General features: G+C 47.8%; 1 protein-coding gene across 1 annotated transcript in view; it reads right to left on the bottom strand.

Annotated features, from left to right (window-relative positions):
- The window catches only part of RLF (RLF zinc finger), a 161,611-nt gene that overhangs the window by 102,783 nt on the left and 33,780 nt on the right, over window positions 1–25,048 (bottom strand). The window contains exon 2 of the mRNA XM_082246226.1: window positions 13,769–13,923. Coding sequence (XP_082102352.1) covers window positions 13,769–13,923 — 155 coding nt within the window. The remainder of the gene's footprint in view (window positions 1–13,768; window positions 13,924–25,048) is intronic.

The following is a 25,048-nucleotide window of genomic DNA, read 5'->3' as shown; positions in this document are numbered from 1 at the left end:
TCGCCCTGACAACATCCAAGGAATGCAAAGCAACCTCCTTAGGATGCTTAGGCTTCGCACAGAGCGAAGGCAAAACAATGTCCTCATTAATGTGAAAATCAGAAACCACCTTTGGAAGAAAGGACGGGTTAGGTCGCAAGACCACCTTATCCCTATGAACCACCAGGTAAGGGGAGCGGCAAGACAAGGCCGCCAACTCCGGCACTCTGCGAGCAGAATTGATTGCCACAAGAAAAGCAACCTTTCTAGTAAAGAGATTTCCCTGATGTTTACAAACGGGGAACGTTGCAAAACAGACAGGACCAAGTTCAAGTCCCATGGGAGGTAAAGGTTCCCTTTGAGGAGGGACCAAGTGACGCACACCTTGAATGAAGGTGCGAATCAAAGAATCAGACGCCACGGGGAGCTGGAAAAGGACTGCCAGTGCAGATACCTGGCCCTTAATCGTGGCCAACGCAAGGCGCTGGTCCACACCAGTCTGAAGGAAAGCCAGCACTCTCGCCACAGAGTATGAACGAGGAGAGAAACCCCTGAACTCACACCAGGCAAAATAAGCTTTCCATGTACGGTAATAAATCTTAGCAGATGATGCTTTTCTAGCCTTGATTAAGGTAGGAATGACCTCTGAGGAGAGACCCCTGCCCCTCAGGACCTGGCTTTCAACAGCCATGCCATTAAAGCCAGCGACTGTAAAGCAGGATGGAAGATCGGTCCCCGAGACAGTAGATCTCCTCGCATTGGCAGCCGCCATGGAGGCTCGACTGCCAGGTGAACGATGTCTGCGTACCAGGACCGGCGTGGCCAGTCCGGCGCCACCAGAATCACCAATGTTGGTTCCAAGGCCAACCTGCGAAGGAACCTGGACAACAACTGAATCGGAGGAACGGCATATATCAGATGATACTGATGCCAAGGCACCACCAGCGCATCCGAGGCGTCTGTCAGAGGATCCCGCGTTCTTGCCACAAACCTTTCCACCTTGTGGTTTAGCCGAGACACGAACAGATCCACATCCGGGGATCCCCATTTCGCCACACAGCATTTGAAAACACCTCCGGTGCAGGGACCATTCCCCCTGGTCCAGGGTCTGGCGGCTCAGGTAATCTGCCTGCCAATTTTCTACACCTGGAATGTGAACTGCCGATATTGCTGGGACATGAGTCTCGGCCCAAGACAGAATACTGGTCACTTCCTGGGCCGCCCGGGCACTCTTGGTGCCCCCTTGGTGATTGATGTAGGCCACCGCAGTGGCATTGTCCGTCTGCACCCGTAAAGGGCGGCCCTGAAGACGGTCCGACCAATGCAGTAGGCACAGCCTGATCCCTCTCAATTCCAACATGTTTATGGGGAAGGAGGATTTCTCCACCGACCAAGTGCCCTGGGCAGACAGGTTGCCCAGGACTCCACCCCAGCCTGACAGGCTGGCATCCATGGTAAGTACTGTCCACCACAATGGCAGGAAGGATTTTCCGTCCGCCACCGCCGGGGACTGAAGCCACCACAGAAGATCCACTGGTGACACAGAGACTCTCAGATCCAAGGACTGTGGGAGTCTGTCCCATCTGTTCAGGATCTCCGCTTGGAGAGACCTTGTGTGAAACTGTGCAAACGGTATCACCTCGAAGGCTGACACCATCAACCCTAGGGCCCGCATACAGGTCCTGGGTGACGAGGATTCGTTGTCCCGGAGGTCTCTGACCTCGTTCTGTAGGGTCCGGAGCTTGTCCTCCTGGCAGAAACACCTTCACTTGAGCAGAGTCCAGAACCATTCCCAAATATGGGAGACAAACCGAAGGAGACAAGGTCGAGTTCTGTACGTTGATGGCCCATCCGAACTCCTGAAGCGTCTGCACCGTAATGGACAGATTGCGCAGCAGGCTCTGGCTGGCACTCGATCTTAACAGGAGATCGTCCAGATATCCCAAGACCGCAATGCCCTGATCCCTCAACAGGCCCAGAACTGGAGCCAGCACTTTTGTAAACACCATTGGAGCCGAAGCGAGACCGAAAGGTAACGCCACAAACTGATAGTGTTCCTCCGCGATGGCGAATCGGAGGTACCTCTGATGGCCCTTGAAAATGAGGATGTGCAGATATGCATCCTTTAGGTCGATAGAGGCCAGGAACTCGCCTGGACTCAAGGAGGCTACCACCGAGCGGAGCGATTCCATGCAGAAATCCTGAACGCGTACAAAGCGGTTCAGAGCTTTTAAGTCCAGAATTAGACACACCTTGCCCTCCTTTCTGGGCACAGTGAACAGATTCAAGTAAAACCCCCGAAATCTGTCCCGATGAGGCACCGGGGCGACCACCCCCTGGGCGAGGAGATCTTGTACCGCCTGATGCAGGCCCTGTAACCGCCCTGGGGTCAAATGAAGATTTGAGGGAAAGAATCTGTCCGCTGGCCGGGAAAAGCATTTGATCTTGTAACCCGATCGAATGATTTCCTGAACCCGCCTGTCCGGAATTCGGATCAGCCAAGGTTGGAGGAAACCGCGCAAACGTCCCCCCACCCCTCAAAAGGGTGAGGGCGCCCCATCAGGCAGAGGCGGACTGGGCCGCCGCACCAGCCTGGCCGCTTTCTCTGGCCACCCTGGCCCTTGAAGGGTTTCCCCTTGTTCTGTGCCATGAAGGCACGAAAGGACCCCTGATTTGGTTTAAAGGAGGGGCCCCACTTACCGCAGAAAAACTTGCCTTTAGGATTCTGGGGCAGCAGATTGCTCTTGCCCCCAGTGACCCCTTTAACCAATTCATCCAGGGATTCCCCAAACAGGCGAGACCCCGCATAGGGGATGTCAGCCACCATTTTTCTAAGTCTGGTCAGCCGGCCAGCTTTTCAACCATATCAGGCGACGGTTAATCACCGCGACACTGGACAGGCGCGCAGCTAAGGGGGCCCCATTCAAGGCCGCATCACACAAATACATGAGTCCTTGATGGATCTGGTCCACCATCGCCACGGTAGTAGGAGCGGAATCAGCCATGAGGGTGCATCTTGGCACCTTGGTCCAGCCCACCACAGCCTGAGCCGCCATGACAGAGGCGAAAATAGGCTTTAGCAGGGATCCCGCCACCATGTAGGCATGGTGGGCAAGGGATTCCATTCTCCTATCCGTTGGATCCCTAAACACCGGCGAATCTTCGGTGGGTACCAGAGTGACCTTGTTCAATCTGGCCATAGTGTAATCCACCTGAGGGTCCACACACCAGCACGAATCCGTAGGAGACGTAAAGGGATAAAGGAGTTGAAACCTTTTTGGCACCACAAAGGTGCGTTTCAAATGACGCCACTGATCATTCACAGTAGCGTGAAACTCAGTGGGGCAAGGGAACACCTGCGCCGCCTTGCGGGTCCTGTGTGTACCAAAAGAGGACACAATGCCCGGAGGATTGGGCTTATCCTCTAAATGTAGTGTTTCTTTAATGGCAAGAATTAACGCATCCATAGGTGCACGGTCCTCGGCCGTCCCAGGGGGGAATCATCCACCCCTGCAACCTCCGCCTCCCCCTCAGACTGAGAAGAGCGAGACCCTTCAAGGGGCACGGCACCTATGGCAACCATATCAGATTCAGAATCAGAAGACAAGGACAAACGAGGCCTTTTTCTGGCAGTAAGTTCAGACATCAGAATCTCCACTTTGGACACCAAAGTCGCCACTGCAGCAGACAAAAGTAGACAGAGCAGAGTATTCAGAGGAACCTGAATCCCCCACCAGGGCTGTGGGAAATTTGCTGTCCTGAGACTCCATGTTAAAAACAAAAATCTTAATTTTTTTAAAAGGTACTGGCCCTTTAAGCGCGCCGCGGACCCCCGCAGCACACCGCTACAATGACTGTGAAAACACAGACCCTTAATCAGGATAAACTGATAGCCAGAAGGATTGCACAAGTAAAAAGACAGCAAACAGACCCCCACAAGTGTTACCACCGCAGCTGGACTCTCCAGAGTAAAAGGAGGAAGTGATGTCACCGCAGGAGGCTGAACTGAGGCTTCAGGCTAAGGAAAAATGGTTGCCAATAGAAAGTAATGGGAGGCTTCGGTAAAATGGCCGCCGACATGTGCTCGGAACGAACGATTTGCCACACACAAGATGGCGCCGCAAGGCGCCAAAAACACACCACATACATGCAGTATAAGCGCCCATAGTGAAGCCAGACATGCTGCCCACACCTAAAATGGCGGACCGGCGGTTTTTAACCCTGCAGCGGTCGCCACACGTGTCTGTACCTCCAAAAGCACCCTAAAGTGACACAGGAGAGGGACCCCCAGAAACCCACACAGCGCACCGGCTGTGAGAGAAAACCCCCGCAGGGACCGGGATCAGGGAGCCCAAAAAGCACACAGACATGAGGGGATAACACAGACACACAGGACTGCCAGCCCCAGACAGAGGCCCCACACAGAATGTACTTACCTGTACTCGATGGCGTGGGATGCCTCACAGTGCACGGGAAACCGCCCACCCTCAGATGGCAGGGGTGCCGTCAGCCAAAAAACACAGGACGCCAACAGTACACGGAGAACCGTGGATGAGACGTCCGAGTGAGGTAGAAGCCTCACAGGCTGCATCCCTGAGGACAGGGATGGGTCGTTTGCGAGGGCAGGGCGAACACATAGCCTGCTAAACGCTCAATGGCGGGCTGGGATTCAATCCGGCCCTCTGTCCTGGAGAACCAGGACGACCAGTCTGACTCCCAGCTCCGCAAACACCATCTTCATCCGAAGATCCGACTAACTAATGCTGACAAAATAAACAGCTAGTAATGCAAAGAAAAAAACATATTTGCAGTAAATAAAATCATAAAATAGAAGAAGAAGGCTGAGACTGTAGCCCCAGCACAGGGAAGCCTATCTTACTCCTTAACTAGGCAGAAGACAAAGGGATGGCTGATTGCAGGGGGGTATTGGACCAGTGGAACAGCCCCCATGGGTATGTCTATGTAGATGCTTTGTTTTTTTAACAAGTCTTATGCCTAGTTACTCCTGTGGAGATGAAGTCAATACCCCATTGGTGAAGACTGTATGAGTGGGCGGCGACTGTCGTGAGGACGTAAGAGAAAATTGGATTATTGTAAGATCTTACCGTAAAATCCTTTTCTCTTAGCTCATTGACAGACGTAGTCCTCTTTGATTCACATCAATTGGGTTATGCTGCCTCCGCAGGAGTAGGACTAGGCAGAAAGAAAAAAACGTTCTGGCTCCACCCTAGGGGCAGTCCCAGAGGGTATATCCTCTTCCTGTCTGCTACAGAGAATCAGTTCTGTTACGAAGCAGTGTCAGAGAATTTAACCCAACCCAACTCACTGATAGAGGGGCGGGTACTACGTCTGTCAATGAGCTAAGAGAAAAGGATTTTACGGTAAGATCTTACAAAAATCCAATTTTCTCTGTCGCTCATTGACAGACGTAGTCCTCTTTGATTCACATCAATTGGGACATCCAGAAGCAGTGCCACAAATGAGGGGTGGGATTGACAGAAATCAAAATCCAATCTAGAAGGCCCAACCTGAGCCAACCAGAAGTATCAAGGGACTCATCGAGCAAACAGATGAGACCTACCCAACAAACCCTCGAGGTAGACCAACAGTCTCCTCAAACAGCGGCCTGCAGGAACCTTGCGGCCAGAAGAGGCATCTGACGATGCCCTCACATAAACCTTATACAATCTTGTAAAGGTATGAACCGACGACTAGGTAGTCGCCTTGAAAACCTGAACCACTGACGCCTGATGGCGGAAGGTCCAGGAAACACTAAGCGCCCGAGTAGAATGCGCCTTAACAGGGAACGGGGGATCCTGACCCTTAGATAGAATAAGCCTATACCACCGTCTGTCTGATCCATCTAAAGATGGTCGCGGCAGAAACAGGCAACCCCTTCTTAGGGCCATCCGTGATCACAAACAGTGAATCCGTCTTACAAAATGAATCCGTAGTATTCAAATATATCCTAATCGCCTGAACTACATCCAAGGAATGCAACGCAATTCTCGAAGATGATAGGGCTTAGGACATAGGAAAGACAATACAATGTCCTCATTCAAATGAAACTTTGAAACCACCCTAGGAAGGAAGGATGGATTCGGATGAAGAACAACCTCATCCCTATGAACCACCAGATCTGGGGAACAACAGGATAATGCAGCCAGTTCTGACACCCTGCGTGCAGAAGTGATAGCCACCAAGAAGGCCACCTTCTGGGATAAAGTAAGCAAGGGAATCTCCCTGATATTTTCAAAGGGAGGTGTCTGAAGAACCGACAGCACCAAATTAAGATCCCAGGATGGTAACGGCGCGTGCACTGGCGGAGCCAGGTGTCGCACCCCCTGGATGAAATTCCGCACCAAGGAATGAGTAGCCAAAACCTTCTGAAAGAAGATAGCTAATGCTGAAAAACAGACCCTTGATAACACTCAAGGCCAGCTTCTGCTCAACTCCCTGTTGCAGAAAAGCCAATATTCGGGCTACCGAATAAAGACGTGGAGGGAACCCAAGGGATTCCCACCACGCCATAGAAGACTTCCATGTACGATGACAAATCTTTCTGGAAGTCGCTTTCCTTGCTTTAACTAGAGTAGGAATAACTGAAGCTGACAATCCCTTGTCCTTCAGCACCTGGGTCTCAATAACCAGGCCGTTCGAGCCAGCGAACGTAAAGCAGGATGGAAGATCGGTCCCTGCGACAGCAGATCCTCCGTAAGAGGAAGTCGCCAAGGAACGTCTGTGACCAGCCTGACCAGGTCGGCGTACCAGGCCGACTAGGCCAGTCCTGATCTACCAGGATAATTGGAATTCCCTCCACCTCTATCCTGCGAAGAGGCTTCGGCAGTAACTTGAGAGGAGGGAAGTAGCTGATACTGCCCCCACGGGGCGATCAGCATGTCTGCGGTGTCTGCTAGAAGATCGTGGGAACGAACCACAAACCTCCGCACTTTCCTGTTGAGCTGAGATGCCAACAGCTCCCATTCGGAGTGCCCCAACGGGGGCACAGTTGGTGGAATATCCCTGGATGAAGAGATCATACCCTTTGATCCAGAATCTGACGGCTGAGATAATCTGCCTGCCAATTCACCCCCGGAATGAATACCGCAGAGAGAGCTGGAACATTTGTTCCGCCCAACGAAGAATGCTGGCCACTTCTATGGCCGCCAGGACACTCCTGGTGCCCCTTTGATGATTGACATAAGCCACTGCTGTGGCATTGTCCGACTGGATCTGAACCGGGCTGCCCTGGAGCTGCTCGGTCCAGTGAATCAGACAAAGTCTGATCGCTCTCAGTTTCAATACATTTATCGGTAACCTGGACTCTTCCAGGGACCAAAGCCCCTGAGCCGAGAATTTCTCCTCACCCGGATAGACTGGCATCCGTGGTGATAAGCGTCCAAATATTGGTAGGAATGACTTCCCCTGGCTGAGCATTGGAGACCGAAACCACCAGACCAGGGACTTCCCTGGTCCGCTCGCTCAGCCGGATCCGATTGTCCAGGGAATCTGGATTTCGGTTACACTTGAGAAGAATCTCTCCTTGAAGGATTCGGGTATGGGACTGGGCAACTGGTACTGCTTCAAAGAAGCCACCATCAAACCCAGGACCCTCATGCAAGCCTGGATGTGTCTAAAATTAGACCCAAATATTCCAGCCTTCTGGTGGGAACCAAAAATAACTTCTGCAGGTTCACCAGCCACCCGAACTCTAGCAAAGAGGTCATGGTGATCTCTAAGTTTAGTAATAGAGTCTGCGGAGACTCCACACGGAGCAGAAGATCGTCTAGGTGACCTAGAATCGATATGTCTCGTTGTCGTAACAATGTCAAGACTGGGGCCCACACCTTTGTGAAGACCCAGAGAGTCGAGGCGAGACCAAGGAGTAACGCCAGAAACTGAAAATGGTACTCTTTTTACGGAAAAACGCAGGAAACGCTGATGTCCTGCATAAATAAGAAAGTGAAGATAGGCATCCTAGATGTCTATGGACGCCAGAAAATCCCCCTGATGCAGGGAGGCCGCTACTGTGCGAATGGACTCCATCTTGAATTTTTGTACCCTGACAAAAAAGATTAAGTGCTCTTAAGTCCAGAATTGGACGCACTTTGCCCTCTTTTCTGGGTATTGTGAAAAGGTTCAAATAGAACCCTTGAAATGCCCTGTCCAAGGAACGTGGACCACCACTCCTTGTTGCATTAAATCCGTGACTGCCCCCCGTAAGCTCTTAAGCGATCCGGGGATAGTCGAATATTGCGGAAACCGGCGAAGACGTCCCCCTGTCCCAGCTATGGGCGGGGGCGCACCTTCAGGCTTTAGTAGTCTTATCTTCAGGTCTGGAAGAGCCGGGCTTTTGCTTGCCCGACCAGCACCCCTTAAAAAAACCTCCCGAAGGAGTTTTGGCAGACTTTGCTTTTTTCGCCCGTGGGCTGAAAAAACGTTTTATGAGCGGAAAAAGAAGGCCCCCGTCTCTGACGGGATCTTTTACCCTTAGTACTTGGTGGCAAGAAAGTGCTCTTTCCTCTAGTGAGATCCTTAATAATCTCATCTAAATTGGCCCCAAGATAGGAGCACACCCTGAAAAGGGAGATTTAACCAAAGCTGCCTTGGAGCCTTGGTCTGCCGACCAATATTTTAGTCACAGTGTACGCCTGAGGACCACTGCTGAAAACTGATGCTCGCCCCAATAGTGGAGTGGCGTCTAGTGCAATGTCACAGACAAACTGTAACTCTTGTATCATCTGTTCCACCAGATCTGATACCGCCTGGGGGATATCTCTCCCCTCTAAGCCACTTGGTCCATTCTAGACCAGTAGCAATTACTGGTCTGAAAGCTGACCCAATTAGGGAAAGGATGGCGCGAGACACAGTTTCCACCTTACGATCATCTTTAAAGGACGGAGCATCCTCCAATAGGATAACCGTAGCTTTGTTCAATCTGGAGATTGGAAAATCCACCACAGATGGTACTATCCATCTCTTGAGGAGTGATTCCTCGAACGGATAACGCCTATTAATGCGTTTAGGAAATAGTAGGGGCTCGTCCTAGATGACCCCATACCTCAGTTACATTACCGAAACACTTGGGTAAGGAAAATACTTTCGCCATCTTGGTGCGTTTCTTAGTACCAAATGGGATCTCAGTATCAGCTACTTTTGATGGTGTAACCTCCGAACAGATACAATTAGTGCGTTTACTAACGCTTCCTCCCGGGCTATGGTAGATGCCGAAACATCTTCCTCACTGTCTGAAGAGACAGTACCCGAGTCACCAACCCCAGATGAGGTACCTGCAACTGCAGGAATAGGCTCAGACTGAAGTTTCAGATGAAAATGGGGATAGGCGGGGGTCGCTTCCCTGACAAGCCAATTCCACCCGGGATAGACAAAAAATTTCCAAAAACTGCTGACAATGACTCACTATTAAGTGGGGAACTGGAGGGTCCTGCAGCCACTTCGAGGGTATCAGGTGGAGATACACGTGGCAGGGTCCATGTTAATCCAGGACACTTTGCCGGTAAAAAAGAAAAAAAACATTTTTTTTTTTTTTAAATAAAAAATACCTCTTTTTTTTTTTTTAATATAAAAAATACCACTTTTAATTCACCAGCGCAATAGCGCCCCTCAGCGTACCTGCTTAGGACCCCCAGAGAGAGAGAGAGACCCCAAGGGCTCATCACCAGATGCAAAGAAGTTTCTTATTAAAACTGCAGTCAGCGTTGTCTTGTGCAGACTGGAAGTCTTGCACTAGATTTCCTGGGTGAAAAGAAGTGGCTCCGCCCCCTGTGTACGCCTTCCGGCGTTCCCAGCTGCTCCTCGAGGTTTGCTGGGCACATCAAACATGGCCGCCCCCATGCAGGAGACAATAGGCTACGAAAAAATGGCGGCCTGCGTGACCTGCGGGCGGCTTGTGTAGACAATGCAGACATGCGGTCTACAACAAAATGGCGGCGGACTGCCGATCTAGCGTGGCTCCTCCAGTACAGCGGCCTGCATGCTTTGAAAACAGCTGATGGCGGCCTGTCGGCCTGCGGGAGTATGGCGATCTAAGGTAGGCTATACCTCCTATGTGTTTACTATAGCAAATCGAACTCGGCTTCCTTGCTAGAGAACCCAAGAGACTTGCTGAAGTATCAGCTCCCAAACCAAGCCTGCTGGAGTGTCAGCTCCTAAACCAAGGTTGCTAGAGTGTCAGCTCCCAAACCGAGGTTTGTTTAAAGTGTTAGCTCCCAAACCAAGCCTGCTGGAGTGTCAGCTCCCAAACCAGATCACACTATCACAGGGGATATGTGAACATGTCATAGGCTACAAGGGGGAACTTTAATGTCAGAAAGGATCCGACCATACACAGAGGGGCCCGTATCCCAAAGACCCCACAGGGGGGGAAGGGGGAACATTTACTCACCATACCGAACCGACAGGCACCCTCTCTTCACAATACCCTTTCCACCGAAGTGGGGGGTTGTTGACCAAAACGGACGCCTTGACTCTCTGGTTCTTGGCGTCCAAGCGAGACGTTTAACTCGCAGGGTCAGTCCCCGTCCAATGGGACTGTCGCGGCCGACCCAGCGAGGAGCTCTGGTCTGCACGCGCTCGTAGGCTGAACCGGGGTGACCACTGGATCTCAACATCCAGCCCGTCGCCCGGTCCCGCATACTTACTTGAATGTGTCGCGGCCGACCAAGCGCGATGCAATGGTCTGCGCGCGCTCGTAGGCCGGCTGGGGTGACCACTGGATCTCAACATCCAGCCCGTCGCCCAGATCCGGCGTGATTTGCTTGAAGATCTCACAGGAAAACTGGAGACAAAAAAACTACCTAAAAGAAAAAATTTTTCTAAAAAATCTTGCCAGGACCAGAGATCCCAGCAAGGAACTTAGGTCCTTACTCCTGACTAGACAGAAAAAAACTGATTCTCTGTAGCAGACAGGAAGAGGATATACCCTCTGGGACTGCCCCTAGGGTGGAGCCAGAACGTTTTTTTCTTTCTGCCTAGTCCTACTCCTGCGGAGGCAGCATAACCCAATTGATGTGAATCAAAGAGGACTACGTCTGTCAATGAGCGACAGAGAAATTACATTTTTGTTGCAGGGGATGCCAGAAACCTGACTAGTATCTTAGGCAGACTTCCGGGAAAATTGGTGAGCCAATCACACAAGCAGGAAATGTTTCTGGGGTGTGGTCAGTACAAATTCTGTGTATAGAACAGCGCCAGGTGGCCATATTGCATTGCATTTTCAGAAAATTACAACAGCTGCAGATTGAAAAGGAAAGGTCATTTTTAATAACATTTAATTAAAATATTATTTGAGACGCAATTGTATAAGCTATATTGTTTTTTTCTTTATTTGCCGATTTTTTTCCCCCCATGAAAGTGGAGTTACCCTTTAAGCCTATAATAGGGCTTAGCTGTAGGTACAGTAAATATCACCTAAACATGCACTGGCGCATGCGCACTTTTCTCTCAATGGACAGTGTTTCGTCCATAGAGAGCTGTGCCGTGGCCGTGACTTAAGTGCACATGTATGAGTGAAGTACCGTATTTTCCGGCGTATTAGACGACTGGGCGTATAAGACGACCCCCCTAATTTTCAAGTTAAAACATAGGTTTTGGGCTATACTCACCGTATAAGACTACCCCCCTTCCGAAGCAAGGCAACACCATTGAAAAACATCAGATTTATCATAGATTTCCAAGGTACCCCAAGTACTGTAATACATATCTCTCACAATATCTCCAAGGTACCCTAAGTATAAGTATTACCAGTAGATGTAATCTCAAGACGCTCGCTGTGAGGGAATCCTGTACTGGTATACCATATGTACCGTAGCTTCGGCTACATACAGTATACCGCGCTGAGCCAATCATAGTGAGCAATGTATTCTAGTGAATGCAAAGCCTGCTCGGATTGGCAGAGTCAGAGAGGCGGGCTGATGTTACTCCGCCAATCCGAGCAGGCTTTGCATTCAATAATCAAATACAATCGCTCTCCCTGATTGGCTCAGCACGGTACACCGTATGTAGCCAAAGCTACGGTACATACGGTATACCGGTACAGGATTCCCACACAGTCAGCGTCTTGAGAGATTACATCTACCGGTAATACTTATACTTCGGTGGTTACCTTGGAGATAGTATACTCGGCGTATAAGATGACTCCCCATTTTTGGGGGATTTTTTTTGAGGTTCAAAAGTAGTCTTATACGCCAGAAAATACAGTAATCGCGATTCTGCTAATCAAAAGGTCATTGCCTGCAAATCCAGAAGGAAGATCGGGTGAAGATGGAAGCGCTGTCAGCGGGCCGCTGGAGGGCCTCATTTTCAGTTAAGTCCTTCATAATACATACTAGCACATTATGACAATAATTCACAGGGAGATGATTTTTTTTGTGGTTTGCTAGAGCTTTAAGAGCATGCACTGAATGGTGATTAGACCATCTGAGCCCTTCTTTAACAGTCTGCATAAATATCAGTATTGTCAAGTGCTAATCAAAGCCTGTTGGCAAATACAGCAGGTGTAACCTGAAAAGATAATCATCAGGAGCCCTAAATTGGAACACTACCTGTCAATGTCATGCAAGTCTCCATATAGCAGACATAAAACTTGTATAGACCTGAAAACTATTAAACACTGCCTGATACTTCATGCAATAAAGACTCTTTAACAAAAAAGGTAAAAATACTTACCCTAGTTCTAACAGTCCGACACCTGGACACCTGTGAAGTCCCTTGCCAGCATTTACTGGGTGCCATTCTTTGAATGCTTTATTGGCATGCACAGGAGTGCACACAGGCACAGCTCAGTCTACATTCTACAGGGGATTGCGAACAGACGATTACATGCATTTTACTGATAAAGAGACAATGCATGTCTCTTCTGCAACAAAGAGCCTGCCTGTTTGGAGTTTTTTAAATTTTGACTTTAAAGCTCATCTCTGGGATTTTAAAAACAAAAAGGTTAAAATGATTATTATTTCTAGGGGAAATTGGAAGAGGCTGTATTACATACCATACCCCATCCGGTTTCAGCGTGCTCTTCTCCCCGGTGCTTCAGGCAGAGATTCAGCATCATTGCATACAGGGTTATACAATTCTGCATTGTATGTTAAGGAGACAAGTATGCAACCGCGACAAGAGTACTTTAGACAAGCGGCAGCACTGGACCAGCCACATGGATGGAGGAAGCCTGCTGAACCCAGGAATAGGGTAAGCATTACTTATTCCTGTACCCCCTAGACAACCATTTATTGCTTGCAGGGGTCCCCACTGCAAAGGTAATGGTTTTCCAGCCCAGAGATCAGCTTTTAGGTGTATGCCAGGGGAAAATATAAAAAAAAAAAAAAAAAAAAAAAAAAAAAAAGGCAGTACTTTTCTGCAATATAAAGGACATTTCCCCATATAACCTGTTGATATTGGCAAAAATTCTCTCAGCCCCCAATTTCCTGTTGTGGGCTAATAACACAGCGTGTGTGTATGGACGCAGGCAGTGCGGCTCGGGATTGAGCCCACACGTGTTCCTCGCAGAGTAGAGGAGGAGCTGGGGGAGGGGTGAAAGATCTGGGTCACTGTGTGAGGCAAGTATAACATGTTTATTATTTAGAGAAAAAGAAATTAAGACGTTACAATAAATGTAACTAAACAAGCTCAAGATAGAAACTGGTTGAGTGCCATGCACAACTGCTCTAGATTCTGGCTGCTTCAGTTTTGATCAATTCCTCTCTATCAGAAACAGTATGCTAAAATCAAATGAATAAATACAAAACACATGCAAATCTACAATTGTACTTACAATACAAGTCTTTCAAGAAGTAACAAAACATCTTCACACTCAGTGGTAAGGTAAGGTCTTGCATTTGCAAAACTTCTCAGAGCAGTTTCATAAACATCTGCACATGGCACGAGGCCTTCTGATGCGGTGTTATCTTCAGTGTGTTGCAGTAACATCTAAAAGGAAGAAAAAAAGGCAATTGTAATGAAGCTTTTACTATTCACCCTACAATTGTGGCTGTATTTGTCAGATGCTGGATGCCCAGATCAACTAACCATTTTTGAAATGTGCCAAAGATTTCAGGCTAAAGATCTCTGCACTTAAAGTTCCAAGGCTGGCATATTTGTTGCAACCAATATTAAAGTGGTTGTAAAGGCTTAAGAGCCGGTTCACACTACCACGACCAGAAAGTCGCCCCGTGACTTGGAAGAGACTTGGAAGAGACTTGTGCACTACTTTGAAGAGACAGGCGACTTTGTCTGTGGGGAATGCCTGGCTAATCTCTTTCTTCTTCCTGGAAAGTCTGATAACAAGTCGCTTCAATTAAGATAAGGAGGCGACTCCCATTGAAGTATATGGGACAGTCGAATCACAGGTCGCCTCAAAGTAGTACAGGACCCTTTTCTGAAGTCGGAGCGACTTCAGTAGTGCCAATTAAGACGGCACTAATTGATTAACATTGCTTTTGTTATGTCAAGCGACCTGGGGCTACACAAGTCGCCTCACAAGTCGTGCTAGTGTGAATGAGCTCTAAAGGTAACGTTTTTTTTGTATCTTGCTTGCATCTTATGCATTCTCTGCATTGGTGTAAAAAAAAAAAAAAAAAACCTTCCAAGATTAGCTCCTCTCCAGTGACCCTTAAATACACACACTATGGACACACAGAGCCTGGTTCAGGAGCAAGCCTGTACGTCTGCCTCCATAGCAAGTACTAGCTATAGGTGCAGAATAGCAAGTACTAGCTATAGGTGCAGACACTGAAGAGGAGGATCAGACAGCGCCAGCAGAGGACCCACAAAGAGGAGGTTTGGGGTAGCTCTTTGAAATACCATTGCATAGAGGCAGGTAAGTATAACATGTTTTGCATTTTAAATTAAAAAAAAATAAATAAAAAAAAACAAACACACACAAAAAAGCCAAAACAAACAGCCTTTACCAACGCTTTAGGGCTCTTTCACACGGTCCGCCTCCATAGGCGGATCCGTGCTGCTCAGCAGGGATCGATCCGCCGATCCCCGCTGAGCCGGCGGATGACAGCTCCGTCTCCACTTGCAGTGCGGAGAGGGAAGTGTCACAGATCCCGCTGCTCTCTATGGGGGATCGGATGAGAGCGGACCGCCTATCCGCTCTCATCTGATCCGATCCCTGAACGGAGGGAAAAAAATGGATTTTTGTAAAATCTTACCGTAAAATCCTTTTCTCTTAGCTCATTGACAGACATAGTCCTCGGTGATACACCACCTTCGGGTTATGTTGCCTCCACAGGAGCAGGACTAGACAGGAAATTAAAAAGCTCTGGCCACACCCTAGGGGCAGTCCCAGAGGGTATATCCTCTCTCTCTCTGCCTCAGCAAATCAGTTATGTGAAAAAGCAGTCTTTAGAGATTTTAACCCAACCCAACTCAAAAACAGAGGGGCGGGGACTACGTCTGTCAATGAGCTAAGAGAAAAGGATTTTACGGTAAGATTTTACAAAAATCCATTTTTCTCTAGCGCTCATTGACAGACGTAGTCCTCGGTGATACACCACCTTCGGGACGTCCCAGAGCAGTATCACAACTGAGGGGTGGGAAAATGAAATCAAATCCCAATCTAGAAGGCCCAACCGGTGCCAACTAGAAGTTTACAATGCTCATCCTTAATGATGAGACTCAACAAAAAAGAGAAAAATTTTCCTTTTTTTTTTTTTTTTCTTCTCAAACAAAAAAACCCTCGAGGTAGACCACCAGTCTCCTCAAATTGCGGCCTGAAAAACCTTGCGGCCAAATGAGGCATCCGCCGATGCCGTCACATCAATTTTATAGAATTTTGTAAAGGTATGTACCGACGACCAGGTGGCCGCCTTACATACCTGGACCACTGACGCCTGATGGCGAAAGGCCCAGGAAGTACTGAGCGCTCGAGTGGAGTGCGCCCTAACAGGGAACGGAGGACTCTGACCCTTAATAGAATAAGCCTGTACCACCGTTTGTCTAATCCATTTGGCAATGGTAGCGGCAGATGCAGGCAAACCCTTTCTGGGGCCATCCGTGATCACAAAAAGTGAATCCGTCTTACGGAAAGATTCCGTAGCTTTCAGGTATACCCTGATTGCCCGAACCACATCTAAGGAATGCAACGCATGTTCCCGATGATGCTTGGGCTGAGGACACAAGGAAGGTAGTACAATATCTTCATTCAGATGAAAATCTGAAAACCACCTTAGGAAGAAAAGATGGCTTAGGATGAAGTACTACCTTATCCCTATGAATCACTAGGTATGGGGACTGGCATGATAATGCAGCCAGTTCTGACACCCTGCGAGCAGAAGTAATAGCCACCAAGAAGGCCACCTTCTGGGATAAAGTAAGCAAGGGAATCTCCCTGATGTTTTCAAAGGGAGGTTTCTGTAGAACCGACAAAACCAAATTAAGATCCCAGGGCGGTAAGGGCGCGCGGACTGGAGGAGCCAGGTGCCGCACCCCCTGGATGAAATTCCGCACCAAGGACTTGGTAGCTAAAGGTTTCTGAAAGAAGATTGCTAATGCTGAAACTTGACCCTTGATGGTGCTCAAGGCTAGCTTCTGCTCAACCCCTTGTTGCAAAAAAGCCAATATTCGAGTCACCGAATAGGTACGTGGAGGAAATCCTAAAGATTCGCACCACGCAATATAAGTCTTCCATGTGTGATAATAGACTTTGCTGGAAGTCGCTTTCCTTGCTTTAATAAGGGTAGGAATGACTGAAGTAGACAAACCTCTGTCCTTCAGTACTTGGGTCTCAATGGCCAGGCCATTAAACCCAGCGACTGTAAAGCATGATGGTAAATTGGTCCTTGAGACCACAGACACTCCCTGAGACGAAGTTCCCACGGAACGTCTACGACTAACATGTCCAAGTTGGCCAGGCCGGCTTGAGGAGGCCAGCCTAGAATTTCTAGGACCACTGGCGCTGATAGAATCTGAACCAGGCGTCCCTAGAGGTATCTGGCCCCGACCATCCGAGAAAGTCTGGTCGTTTTCTGTTCCCACACATTTATCAGATACCTGATTGTTATCAGGAAGGGTGATCTTTTCTGGTTGAACCTCAGGGACCGAAGTCACCCGACTAGAGGCTACTTGGCCTATCTGGTCAACCAGATCCGATTCCTGTGAGGTATAGGGACTAATCTTAGGAAAAGGTAAAGGAAAAGATCTATTCAGGGAACGGTAACTACCGCTTCCTGTAGTACTTAAATGTTGGAAGGGAAGAATCGCACCGGTAGTAGTGGTTGATGCTCGATCTAATGTCCTGAATTCCCGGTGAAAACGTCCCCCCACCCTGAAACCGGGTGGGGGGCGCACCTTCAGGCTGTGTACTCCTTTGCTTCGGGTTTGGCTGGGTTGGTCCTTTGCTTGTCCGACCAGCCCTTCTTGAACCCTCCTGGAGGAGTCTTGCCTTTCCCGCTAGTACCAGCCGGGCGCCCTTTATGGGCGGTAAAGAAAGGTCCTCGCTTGTTGCGAGGTCCCTTAGCTTTAGCAGCCTGTGGCAAAAAAGTGCTCTTACCCCCCGTGGCATCCTTAATGATTTCATCTAGGTTGGCCCCAAATAGACGATTCCCCTGAAAAGGGAGATTAGTCAAGGTCTTTTTGGAACCTAGGTCAGCTGACCAGCATTTTAACCACAGCACACATCTGAGGATCACCGCTGATTTAGATGCATGCCCTAATAAGGGAGTAGTGTCCAAGGCTGCGTCACAGATAAACTGTAGCCCTTGTATAATCTGTTCCATCAAATCAGATGTCTCCTGGGGAATATCTTTTCCCCTAAGGTCTTGGCGTACCATTTTCGCCCATTCCGTAAGTGTCTGGGAAACTAGACCAATAACAATTACTGGTCTAAATGCTGACCCTATCAGAGAGAAGATGGTGCGGGACTCTGCTTCCATCTTTCGATCCACCGGATCCTTAAAGGACGAAGTGTCCTCCACTGGAATAACCGTGGCTTTATTCAGCCTGGAAATAGGTGGATCCACCACTGGTGGTACCGTCCATTTCTTAATGATGGATTCCTCAAACGGATAGCGTCTAGCAATACGCTTGGAAATAGTGAAGGTACGTTTAGAATGCTCCCATTCTCCTTTAATCTGATTACCGAAACATTTAGGTACAGGAAAAACCTTCACCGTTTTGATGGGCTTATTAGTACCAAAAGGAATCTCTGTTTCAGTTGCCTCTGCCGGTAAAGCCTCAAGTTTTAAGGTTTCCTGCACTGCCACAACTAGTGCGTCCCCCAATGCTTCTTCCTGAATTATAGCAGGAGAAGAAGCGTCCTCCTCACTGTCTGAGGGGGCTTTACCTGGGATAACAGCCCTTGCAAAGGAACCTGCAACTGCAGTGACCATCTCTGAATCGGAGTCAGAGGTGTCAGATAGTATAGGGGTAGGCGGGGGTCGCTTCCTTGACCCCCGTCTCTGACAGGCCGCCTCCACCCGAGCCACCATAGACTCCAAAATTGCTGTAAATGACTCTACACTCTGTGCACCGGCGGGTCCCGTGGCCCCCTCGAGGGAAACAGGTGGGGGAATATGTGTGGCAGGGTCCATGATAATTCCAGTCACTTCCTGGATAATATAATTCAAAAATAAAAAACTTTTTTTTTTTTTTTCAGACCCCCAGCGCCACAAAAAGCCCCTTAGTGTTACCTGCTAGGGATCCCTATCGATCGAGAGAGAGAGAGATAGACCCCCAGGCTCACCACTTGATGCTCAGTTTAACTGCAACAGGTTACAGCGCTGTCTTGACAAACAGGAAGTCTTTTGGCTGGCTGCCCAGGAAGAAAGGAGGCGGCTCCGCCCCTCTGCACGCCTTCCGGCGCCTCCCCTAGCTCCACGAGGTGTTTGGATCACCTCAAACATGGCCGCCCCCATGCTGGAGACACGAGGCTACGTCAAAATGGCGGCTCGTGCGATCCAGCAAAAAAAATGGCGGCGGTCTGTACTGAATAGCGGTGTGCTGCAGGGCACACAACACTCTCTCTGCATGGGGATTTGGCGTGGTTGGCGGTACCGGCCCTGGCGGACCGCATGGCCATTCGGGAGGCGTGCTAATAGCTGGAGATCTGATTAGGAAGGCAGTCTACATGTCCGTGGCTTCTGACTGGTAGGTAGCTTATTTTTATCACCGTAAGATTCCCAGAATGCCACTGATTACAATCTTTTTAACATGTATACAATTAGATTGTTAGCTCCCAAACCAAGCCTCCTGGCTTTTTGCACATAAAATCACACTCAAAGTAGGAGGATCTGTGTCATTTATAGGATAGAGAGGGACTCTATCTTACCATACAGAGAGGGGCCCGCGTTCACCACAAGACCCGTCAGGGGAAAAGGGGGAACATACTACTCACCATACCGGAACCAGGCGGGCACCAACTCCTGACAGTACCCCTCTCCACCGGGGCGGGAGGGCTGTCGACCGATATGGACGCCGTGACTCATGGTCTTTGGCGTTTCAGCGAGACGTTTAACTCGCGGGGTCAGTCCTTAAATGGGACTTTGTCGCGGCCGACCCAGCGCGGAGCTATGGCCTGCACGCGCTCGTAGGCTGAACTGGGGTGACCACCGGATCACAACATCCAGCCCGTCGCCCAGTTCAGCTTTCTTGCTTGAAGATCTCACAGGAAAACTGGAGAAAAAAAGCTGTCTAAAAATCTTTTAAGAAAAAAATCTTGCCAGGACCTAAGATCCCAGCAAGGTATCTAGGTCCTTACTCCTAACTAGACAGAAAATAACTGATTTGCTGAGGCAGAGAGAGAGAGAGGATATACCCTCTGGGACTGCCCCTAGGGTGTGGCCAGAGCTTTTTAATTTCCTGTCTAGTCCTGCTCCTGTGGAGGCAACATAACCCGAAGGTGGTGTATCACCGAGGACTACGTCTGTCAATGAGCGCTAGAGAAATAGGGTTTCCATCCGTCCAGATTTCACGGACAGGATCAGATACGGATGGCAGTGGGTGTCAGCAGAGGTGTCTCCGCTGACATCCGCTGCCCCATAGAGCTGCATGGAGGATCCGATCAGATCCGCCTAAAAACCTGACAGGCGGATCTGATCGGATCGCCCGTGTGAAAGAGCCCTTAAGCTCCTCCACTCTCCTAATATAGTATTTAAAATGCGGGACGGTGGACAGCAACAGAGCTAGAAATAACGCCACCAAGATTACACCACTAGAATCACTAAAAGATGCAGTCCATAAACTGACTCAACATGCACTTTTAGAGGGGAAAATTAGTAATGGCAACCTACCCATGTCTTTGGCATAGGTACCAAAAAATAAAAACAATACACATAGTAGTAGCAGGTACTCAGTAGTACAATTTTATCCATATTTCAGGTTGGGAATGATTTAGGACTTCTGTCAATTTTCTTCACCTTTCTTATAAATAGCCCCACAACAAATTGTAAAGGCAGAACGTTTTTTTTAATCTTTATTCTTATTCTATGCATGAAGATAAAAAACCTTCTGTGCGCAGCAGCCCCCCTCAGATCCCCTAATACTTACCAGAGCCCATCTTTATCCAGCAATGTTGCAGGAGCTTCTCAGCTGCCCGGGGCTCGCTCCTCATTGGCTAAGACAGCAGCATGGTGGGATTGGCTCCCGCTGCTGTCAAAGTCGAGAGAGAGAGATCGAGACAGAGACAGAAGGGGCGGCTCCGCATCACGAGTCCATGTCTGAAAGGACACCGAAAGCTGTGACTCGGCTCCGGTGCACCCATAGCAGGCTATAGGGAGAGCTCTAAGGAGGCAACCCATCCTCCAGATCCAAGGTTGCTGTGCCTGCATTTGATGCAAGGAAAAGGTTTCTGCACCTTTTTTAAAAATGCAGCCAGAAGGTAATCCCATGGTGTGAATACACGCTGTGGTTTCAGGCGCGGGGGGGTGCCATTAAGAATGAATGGCAGCCCCACGTGTCGGGAAAGGAGCAGCACGGTGTGGTTGCAGGAACAGGTGTTAATATACACGCTGTTCCGCACAAGTGTGAACCTAGCCTTAGGTTTACTACATCATAAAACCATATTTTTAAAGTTTACTACACTGTATCACAACCAGTATTAACCTAATGAGTATCTGTATAAGAAATGATTTGTTATAATGTATTCTTTTCCCTTGGTGTGTACAAACCTTTTCAGTTAGTCTAGGTTCACATTGATGCAACCTCTAAAAAGATGCGTTATGCACAGGCACGGCAGCCCATTCATTTTAATGGGCTACTGTGCCTCCTGAAACGCAGGAAAATGGTCCCTGCACTATTTCTGGAATCGCAGCCCGCACAGAAACCACAAGCGCAGTGAGGTTCCTAGTGCAGGTGCGATTTCCAGTGCGTGCAGTTTGCCATTAGGATTATTGGCACCTGTATGCATCCAGTGCATTTTTCTGTGCAGGTGGCTGCGGCAACAGGTGTGACCCGAATGGACAGATGTGAACCCAGCTGTGCTGAAAATATGCCTTCGTCTAAAGAAATTGAAAAATGCCTATTGTTTAACATTTTCATGAAAGATTTCTAATTTCAGACTGGTCTTTGTAATCAGAGAGAATAGTTAACTGTTTTTTTTTTTTTGTTCCCGATTTCTGGATTATAATCCCGAGCATTTATTATTGATATAAGCATTAGTCGCTGACCCAGTGTCACCAACATATCACTGAACCTGGGAGCAGCAACACTTCCTCTCCTGAAGGTGCAATTGGATGACCGTGGACACCCTTTCCCACCCATTACCGCAGCTTGTGGGTTCACAAACTGATGCACTTCTTGGTCTTTGAGGCACGGCTAGACCATTCACTTTTGGGAATTCACAACTTTTCAACAATAAATAATTTTTAATGCATTAGGTCTGGGTGCCCTGCATTTTTTTTATTGCTCATTGCTAGGACTTGGGATATAAGGTAGAAGCAGGCGCGCTTAGAGCTGTACGCATGCTGTGGAAAAAACTAAACCCTGTCAGGCAGTATTGCTCTAAATGTAACACATTCAAGTGAATAGGGCCACAACACAGTGCACCCAGTCAAAGCACAGTGGAAATCATTTTGAGGGTTAAGAAAGTGGGGAAGTAGCAAATCACCTCCTCACTGCCTTTCAAACTCCTTCTGAGAAGTGATCCATTGTGAATCACTTTTCAGAGGGGCGGTATTAAAAGCTGCATATCTGAACAAGTTCATACAGTTGTAGGATAACCCTTTACCCCTCTAGCGAAAGTCCAAGTGCTATTTCATTGTTTCTTTCCTCATGTTTGAGTAAACTGTGGACTTTAAAAGCGGTAGTGAAGTCTACCAAAACAAAAAAAAAAAAAAAAAAAAGCCCCCCTGCAAGATAATGGCAGAGTGCTTGTATGCACCCCATACTAGCACATTATGAAAGACTTGCAAGGGATGCCTCATTCCAAGGGATACATTTTTATGTCCCCAGAGTTGGGCTTATTTAACCAAGAGCATTTCCAAACCACACTGAATATAAAAGCAGGCAAAATTACTGTTAAAGTGGTTGTAAACCCTTACATATACGCAGTTAGGTGACTGGTTTCAGGTGATACACAGATTAAACTAATCCTCGTACATAAATTGTACCTATTTATCTTCAAGATTCTCTTCACTACATAGGTTCAAAGTGCAGAATTTATACAGCTTGTCTGAGCTTTCAGAAAGAAGAGGGTGGGGAGCTGAAATTAAAAACTCTGACTAGAGAAGGGACCCACCTTCACACAGGAACAGAGCTGAGGGTGTCAGTCACAGGATGTGTGCTAAAGCTCCCTCCCCTTTTTACCTATTGGAGTCAGGAAAACCTGCCAGATGTGAAGCAGATAGAGGAACAAGGCAGCTGACAGAAATAACACTTCCTACTACTAAATTGAGACAAGTACACACTAAAGGGATATGCTTTGTTCATATTTCTTGTCTTGAGGTTTACAACCACTTGCCACCTGACTTTAAATGGTTATAACCATTTTGGGGTATTTATTAGAGGCGGTGGAGAGCTTTTTCTTGCAAAAGCAATCCTAGTGGCTAAATAGCCGCTGGATTACTTTTACAAGTGGTGGGATGGGTCCCACTAAAGAACCTGGAAATGCAGCCGGCGGTCCTGCTGGCTGACCATAAAGTGGATCTTGGACTGAGTATTTCATCACTTCCAGCTTTGTCAGTTGTAAACAAAATCATAAGTGGTTTGGAAAAACAAAACCCCCGGATGTCTCAGTAAAGGAGGACCCGTCACTGCCCACTGCTAGGAAAGTTTACATTCCTTGTGATAACGATTAAAGTCATACAAAAAAGGTACAGTAGAAAAATTAAAACAATTTATTTTTTTAAAAGTGCTCCTGTGCAAAGGCAAAAGGCATGTGTCAGTTTGTGATTGCACCACACATGTGAGGTATCACCAAGAATATCAGATCAAGTGCAATAATTCTAGCACCAGGCATCCTGTGCAAATCTAAAGCGGTAACTTGTAAAGGCTTTGAAAAGTCACCTATAGATAAAATGTATGTAGTTGGTCATCAGTCCACGAGCATGTGTCCAATTTTAAAATGTGACAGGTTTGGTATTTATTTGGTGTAACATCTTACAACATTTACCAAACAATTGGATAATATATAGTGTTCTTGAGCATTAAAATGTATTAAAAAAAATAAATAAATATGAAAAACCCCTGCGCAAATACCATGTAATGCACAAGATTGCAACACCCACCATTTCATTCTCTAGGGCAGGGTTTCTCAACCAATGTACTGTGAAGAGTCCCCAGGTGTGCCACGACAAAATAAACTCCACTTAGCATTATTGCTTATTTCAAATGATTAGCCCCGAGTCCCAAGGCCTGGGGTTGGCCGGGAACTCGGGGCTACATGCCTCAGTGTAACATCCATCCAGAATCCAGTGATTGGTGGGCTGAAGCATTGATGTTGGGGTGGGCGAAGCCGATATTTGGGGCCCCGCCCCTTTGTCCTGTTCACTTTATACAAACAGCTGCTGGCCGGAGAAGAAGGTGGCAGGGGGCAGGACCAATTGTAACTACTCTATGTGCATCCACAGCGGTGTATAATAAACCTGAATTATACACCACTGTGGGTGCACATACAGTAGTTTTAATCAGTCCCGCCCCCTGCCACCTTCCTCCGCAGCCAGCAATGTATACACACCACGGATGCCAGCAGGAACAAAGGGGAGGAGCCCCGCATACCATCCCCGACATCACTGCTTCAATTTGACAGCTTTAAATGCAGCCGCCCAAAGCTTGCCCACCAATACCTGGCTGTGTTGGAAAGTGGTTACACTGCTGCATGTCCTGCTCGCTTTAAGATAAGTGTGCAATGCTTTACCTTGTACCCCGTACAACGCACTCCTGAGTCCCAATGATGCAAGTAACCATTACATATTTTTGAAAATTTTGGTTGGTGTGACTCGAGATTCTGCCATATTTTAAAGGGTGCCTTGGTTGAAAGAAGGTTGAAAAACACTGCTCTAGGGCTTCTGCTTTAAAAAATATATAATGTTTGGGGGTTCAAAGCAATACAGATTTTTACATGTAGGAGAGAACTGTCAGAATAGGCCTGATCTTCAAGTGGGTAATTATGAACAGATAAACTTACATCTTGCTGACAACTGCTACATATTTTAATTGGGAAAGGTACCATTTATCGAAAAATATACCAAACTTCAGGTGTATTCCCAGAAAGAGGTCTTTTGTAGCACAAACATATTTTTCAGAAACTTTACACTAAATTGAAGTCTGCAGAGTGTCAATGACTGCTCTTAAACATGTGTACAACCATAGGAAAGAAAGTTTACTTGATGTCAGAATACAAACCTGTGATGTAAACCTAACAGTGGATTTTGTATAAAGAATCTAAAGCTTAGAGATTGTAAATTTTACACCTGTCCTAAAAAAGAAGAAAAAAAAAAAAAAAAAGACACGTCAGCTAGAAGCACTGGACTATGACCAACTGCAAATCTTGCAGCTCCTGCTACAAACAATAAAGGGATTGCGATATGCCAAGGCTTTATTAGTGTTTTGATACATACATAAATGCCAAGTAAAACAAACAGGTAAATTATCGCTAGCCAGAGGGTTTCACATT

Source organism: Pelophylax lessonae (genome assembly GCF_965119305.1).
Source record: "Pelophylax lessonae genome assembly, chromosome: 2".
NCBI lineage: Eukaryota > Metazoa > Chordata > Amphibia > Anura > Ranidae > Pelophylax > Pelophylax lessonae.
Note: the sequence above shows the minus strand (reverse complement) of the source record. Positions and strands in the feature narration are given on the sequence as shown.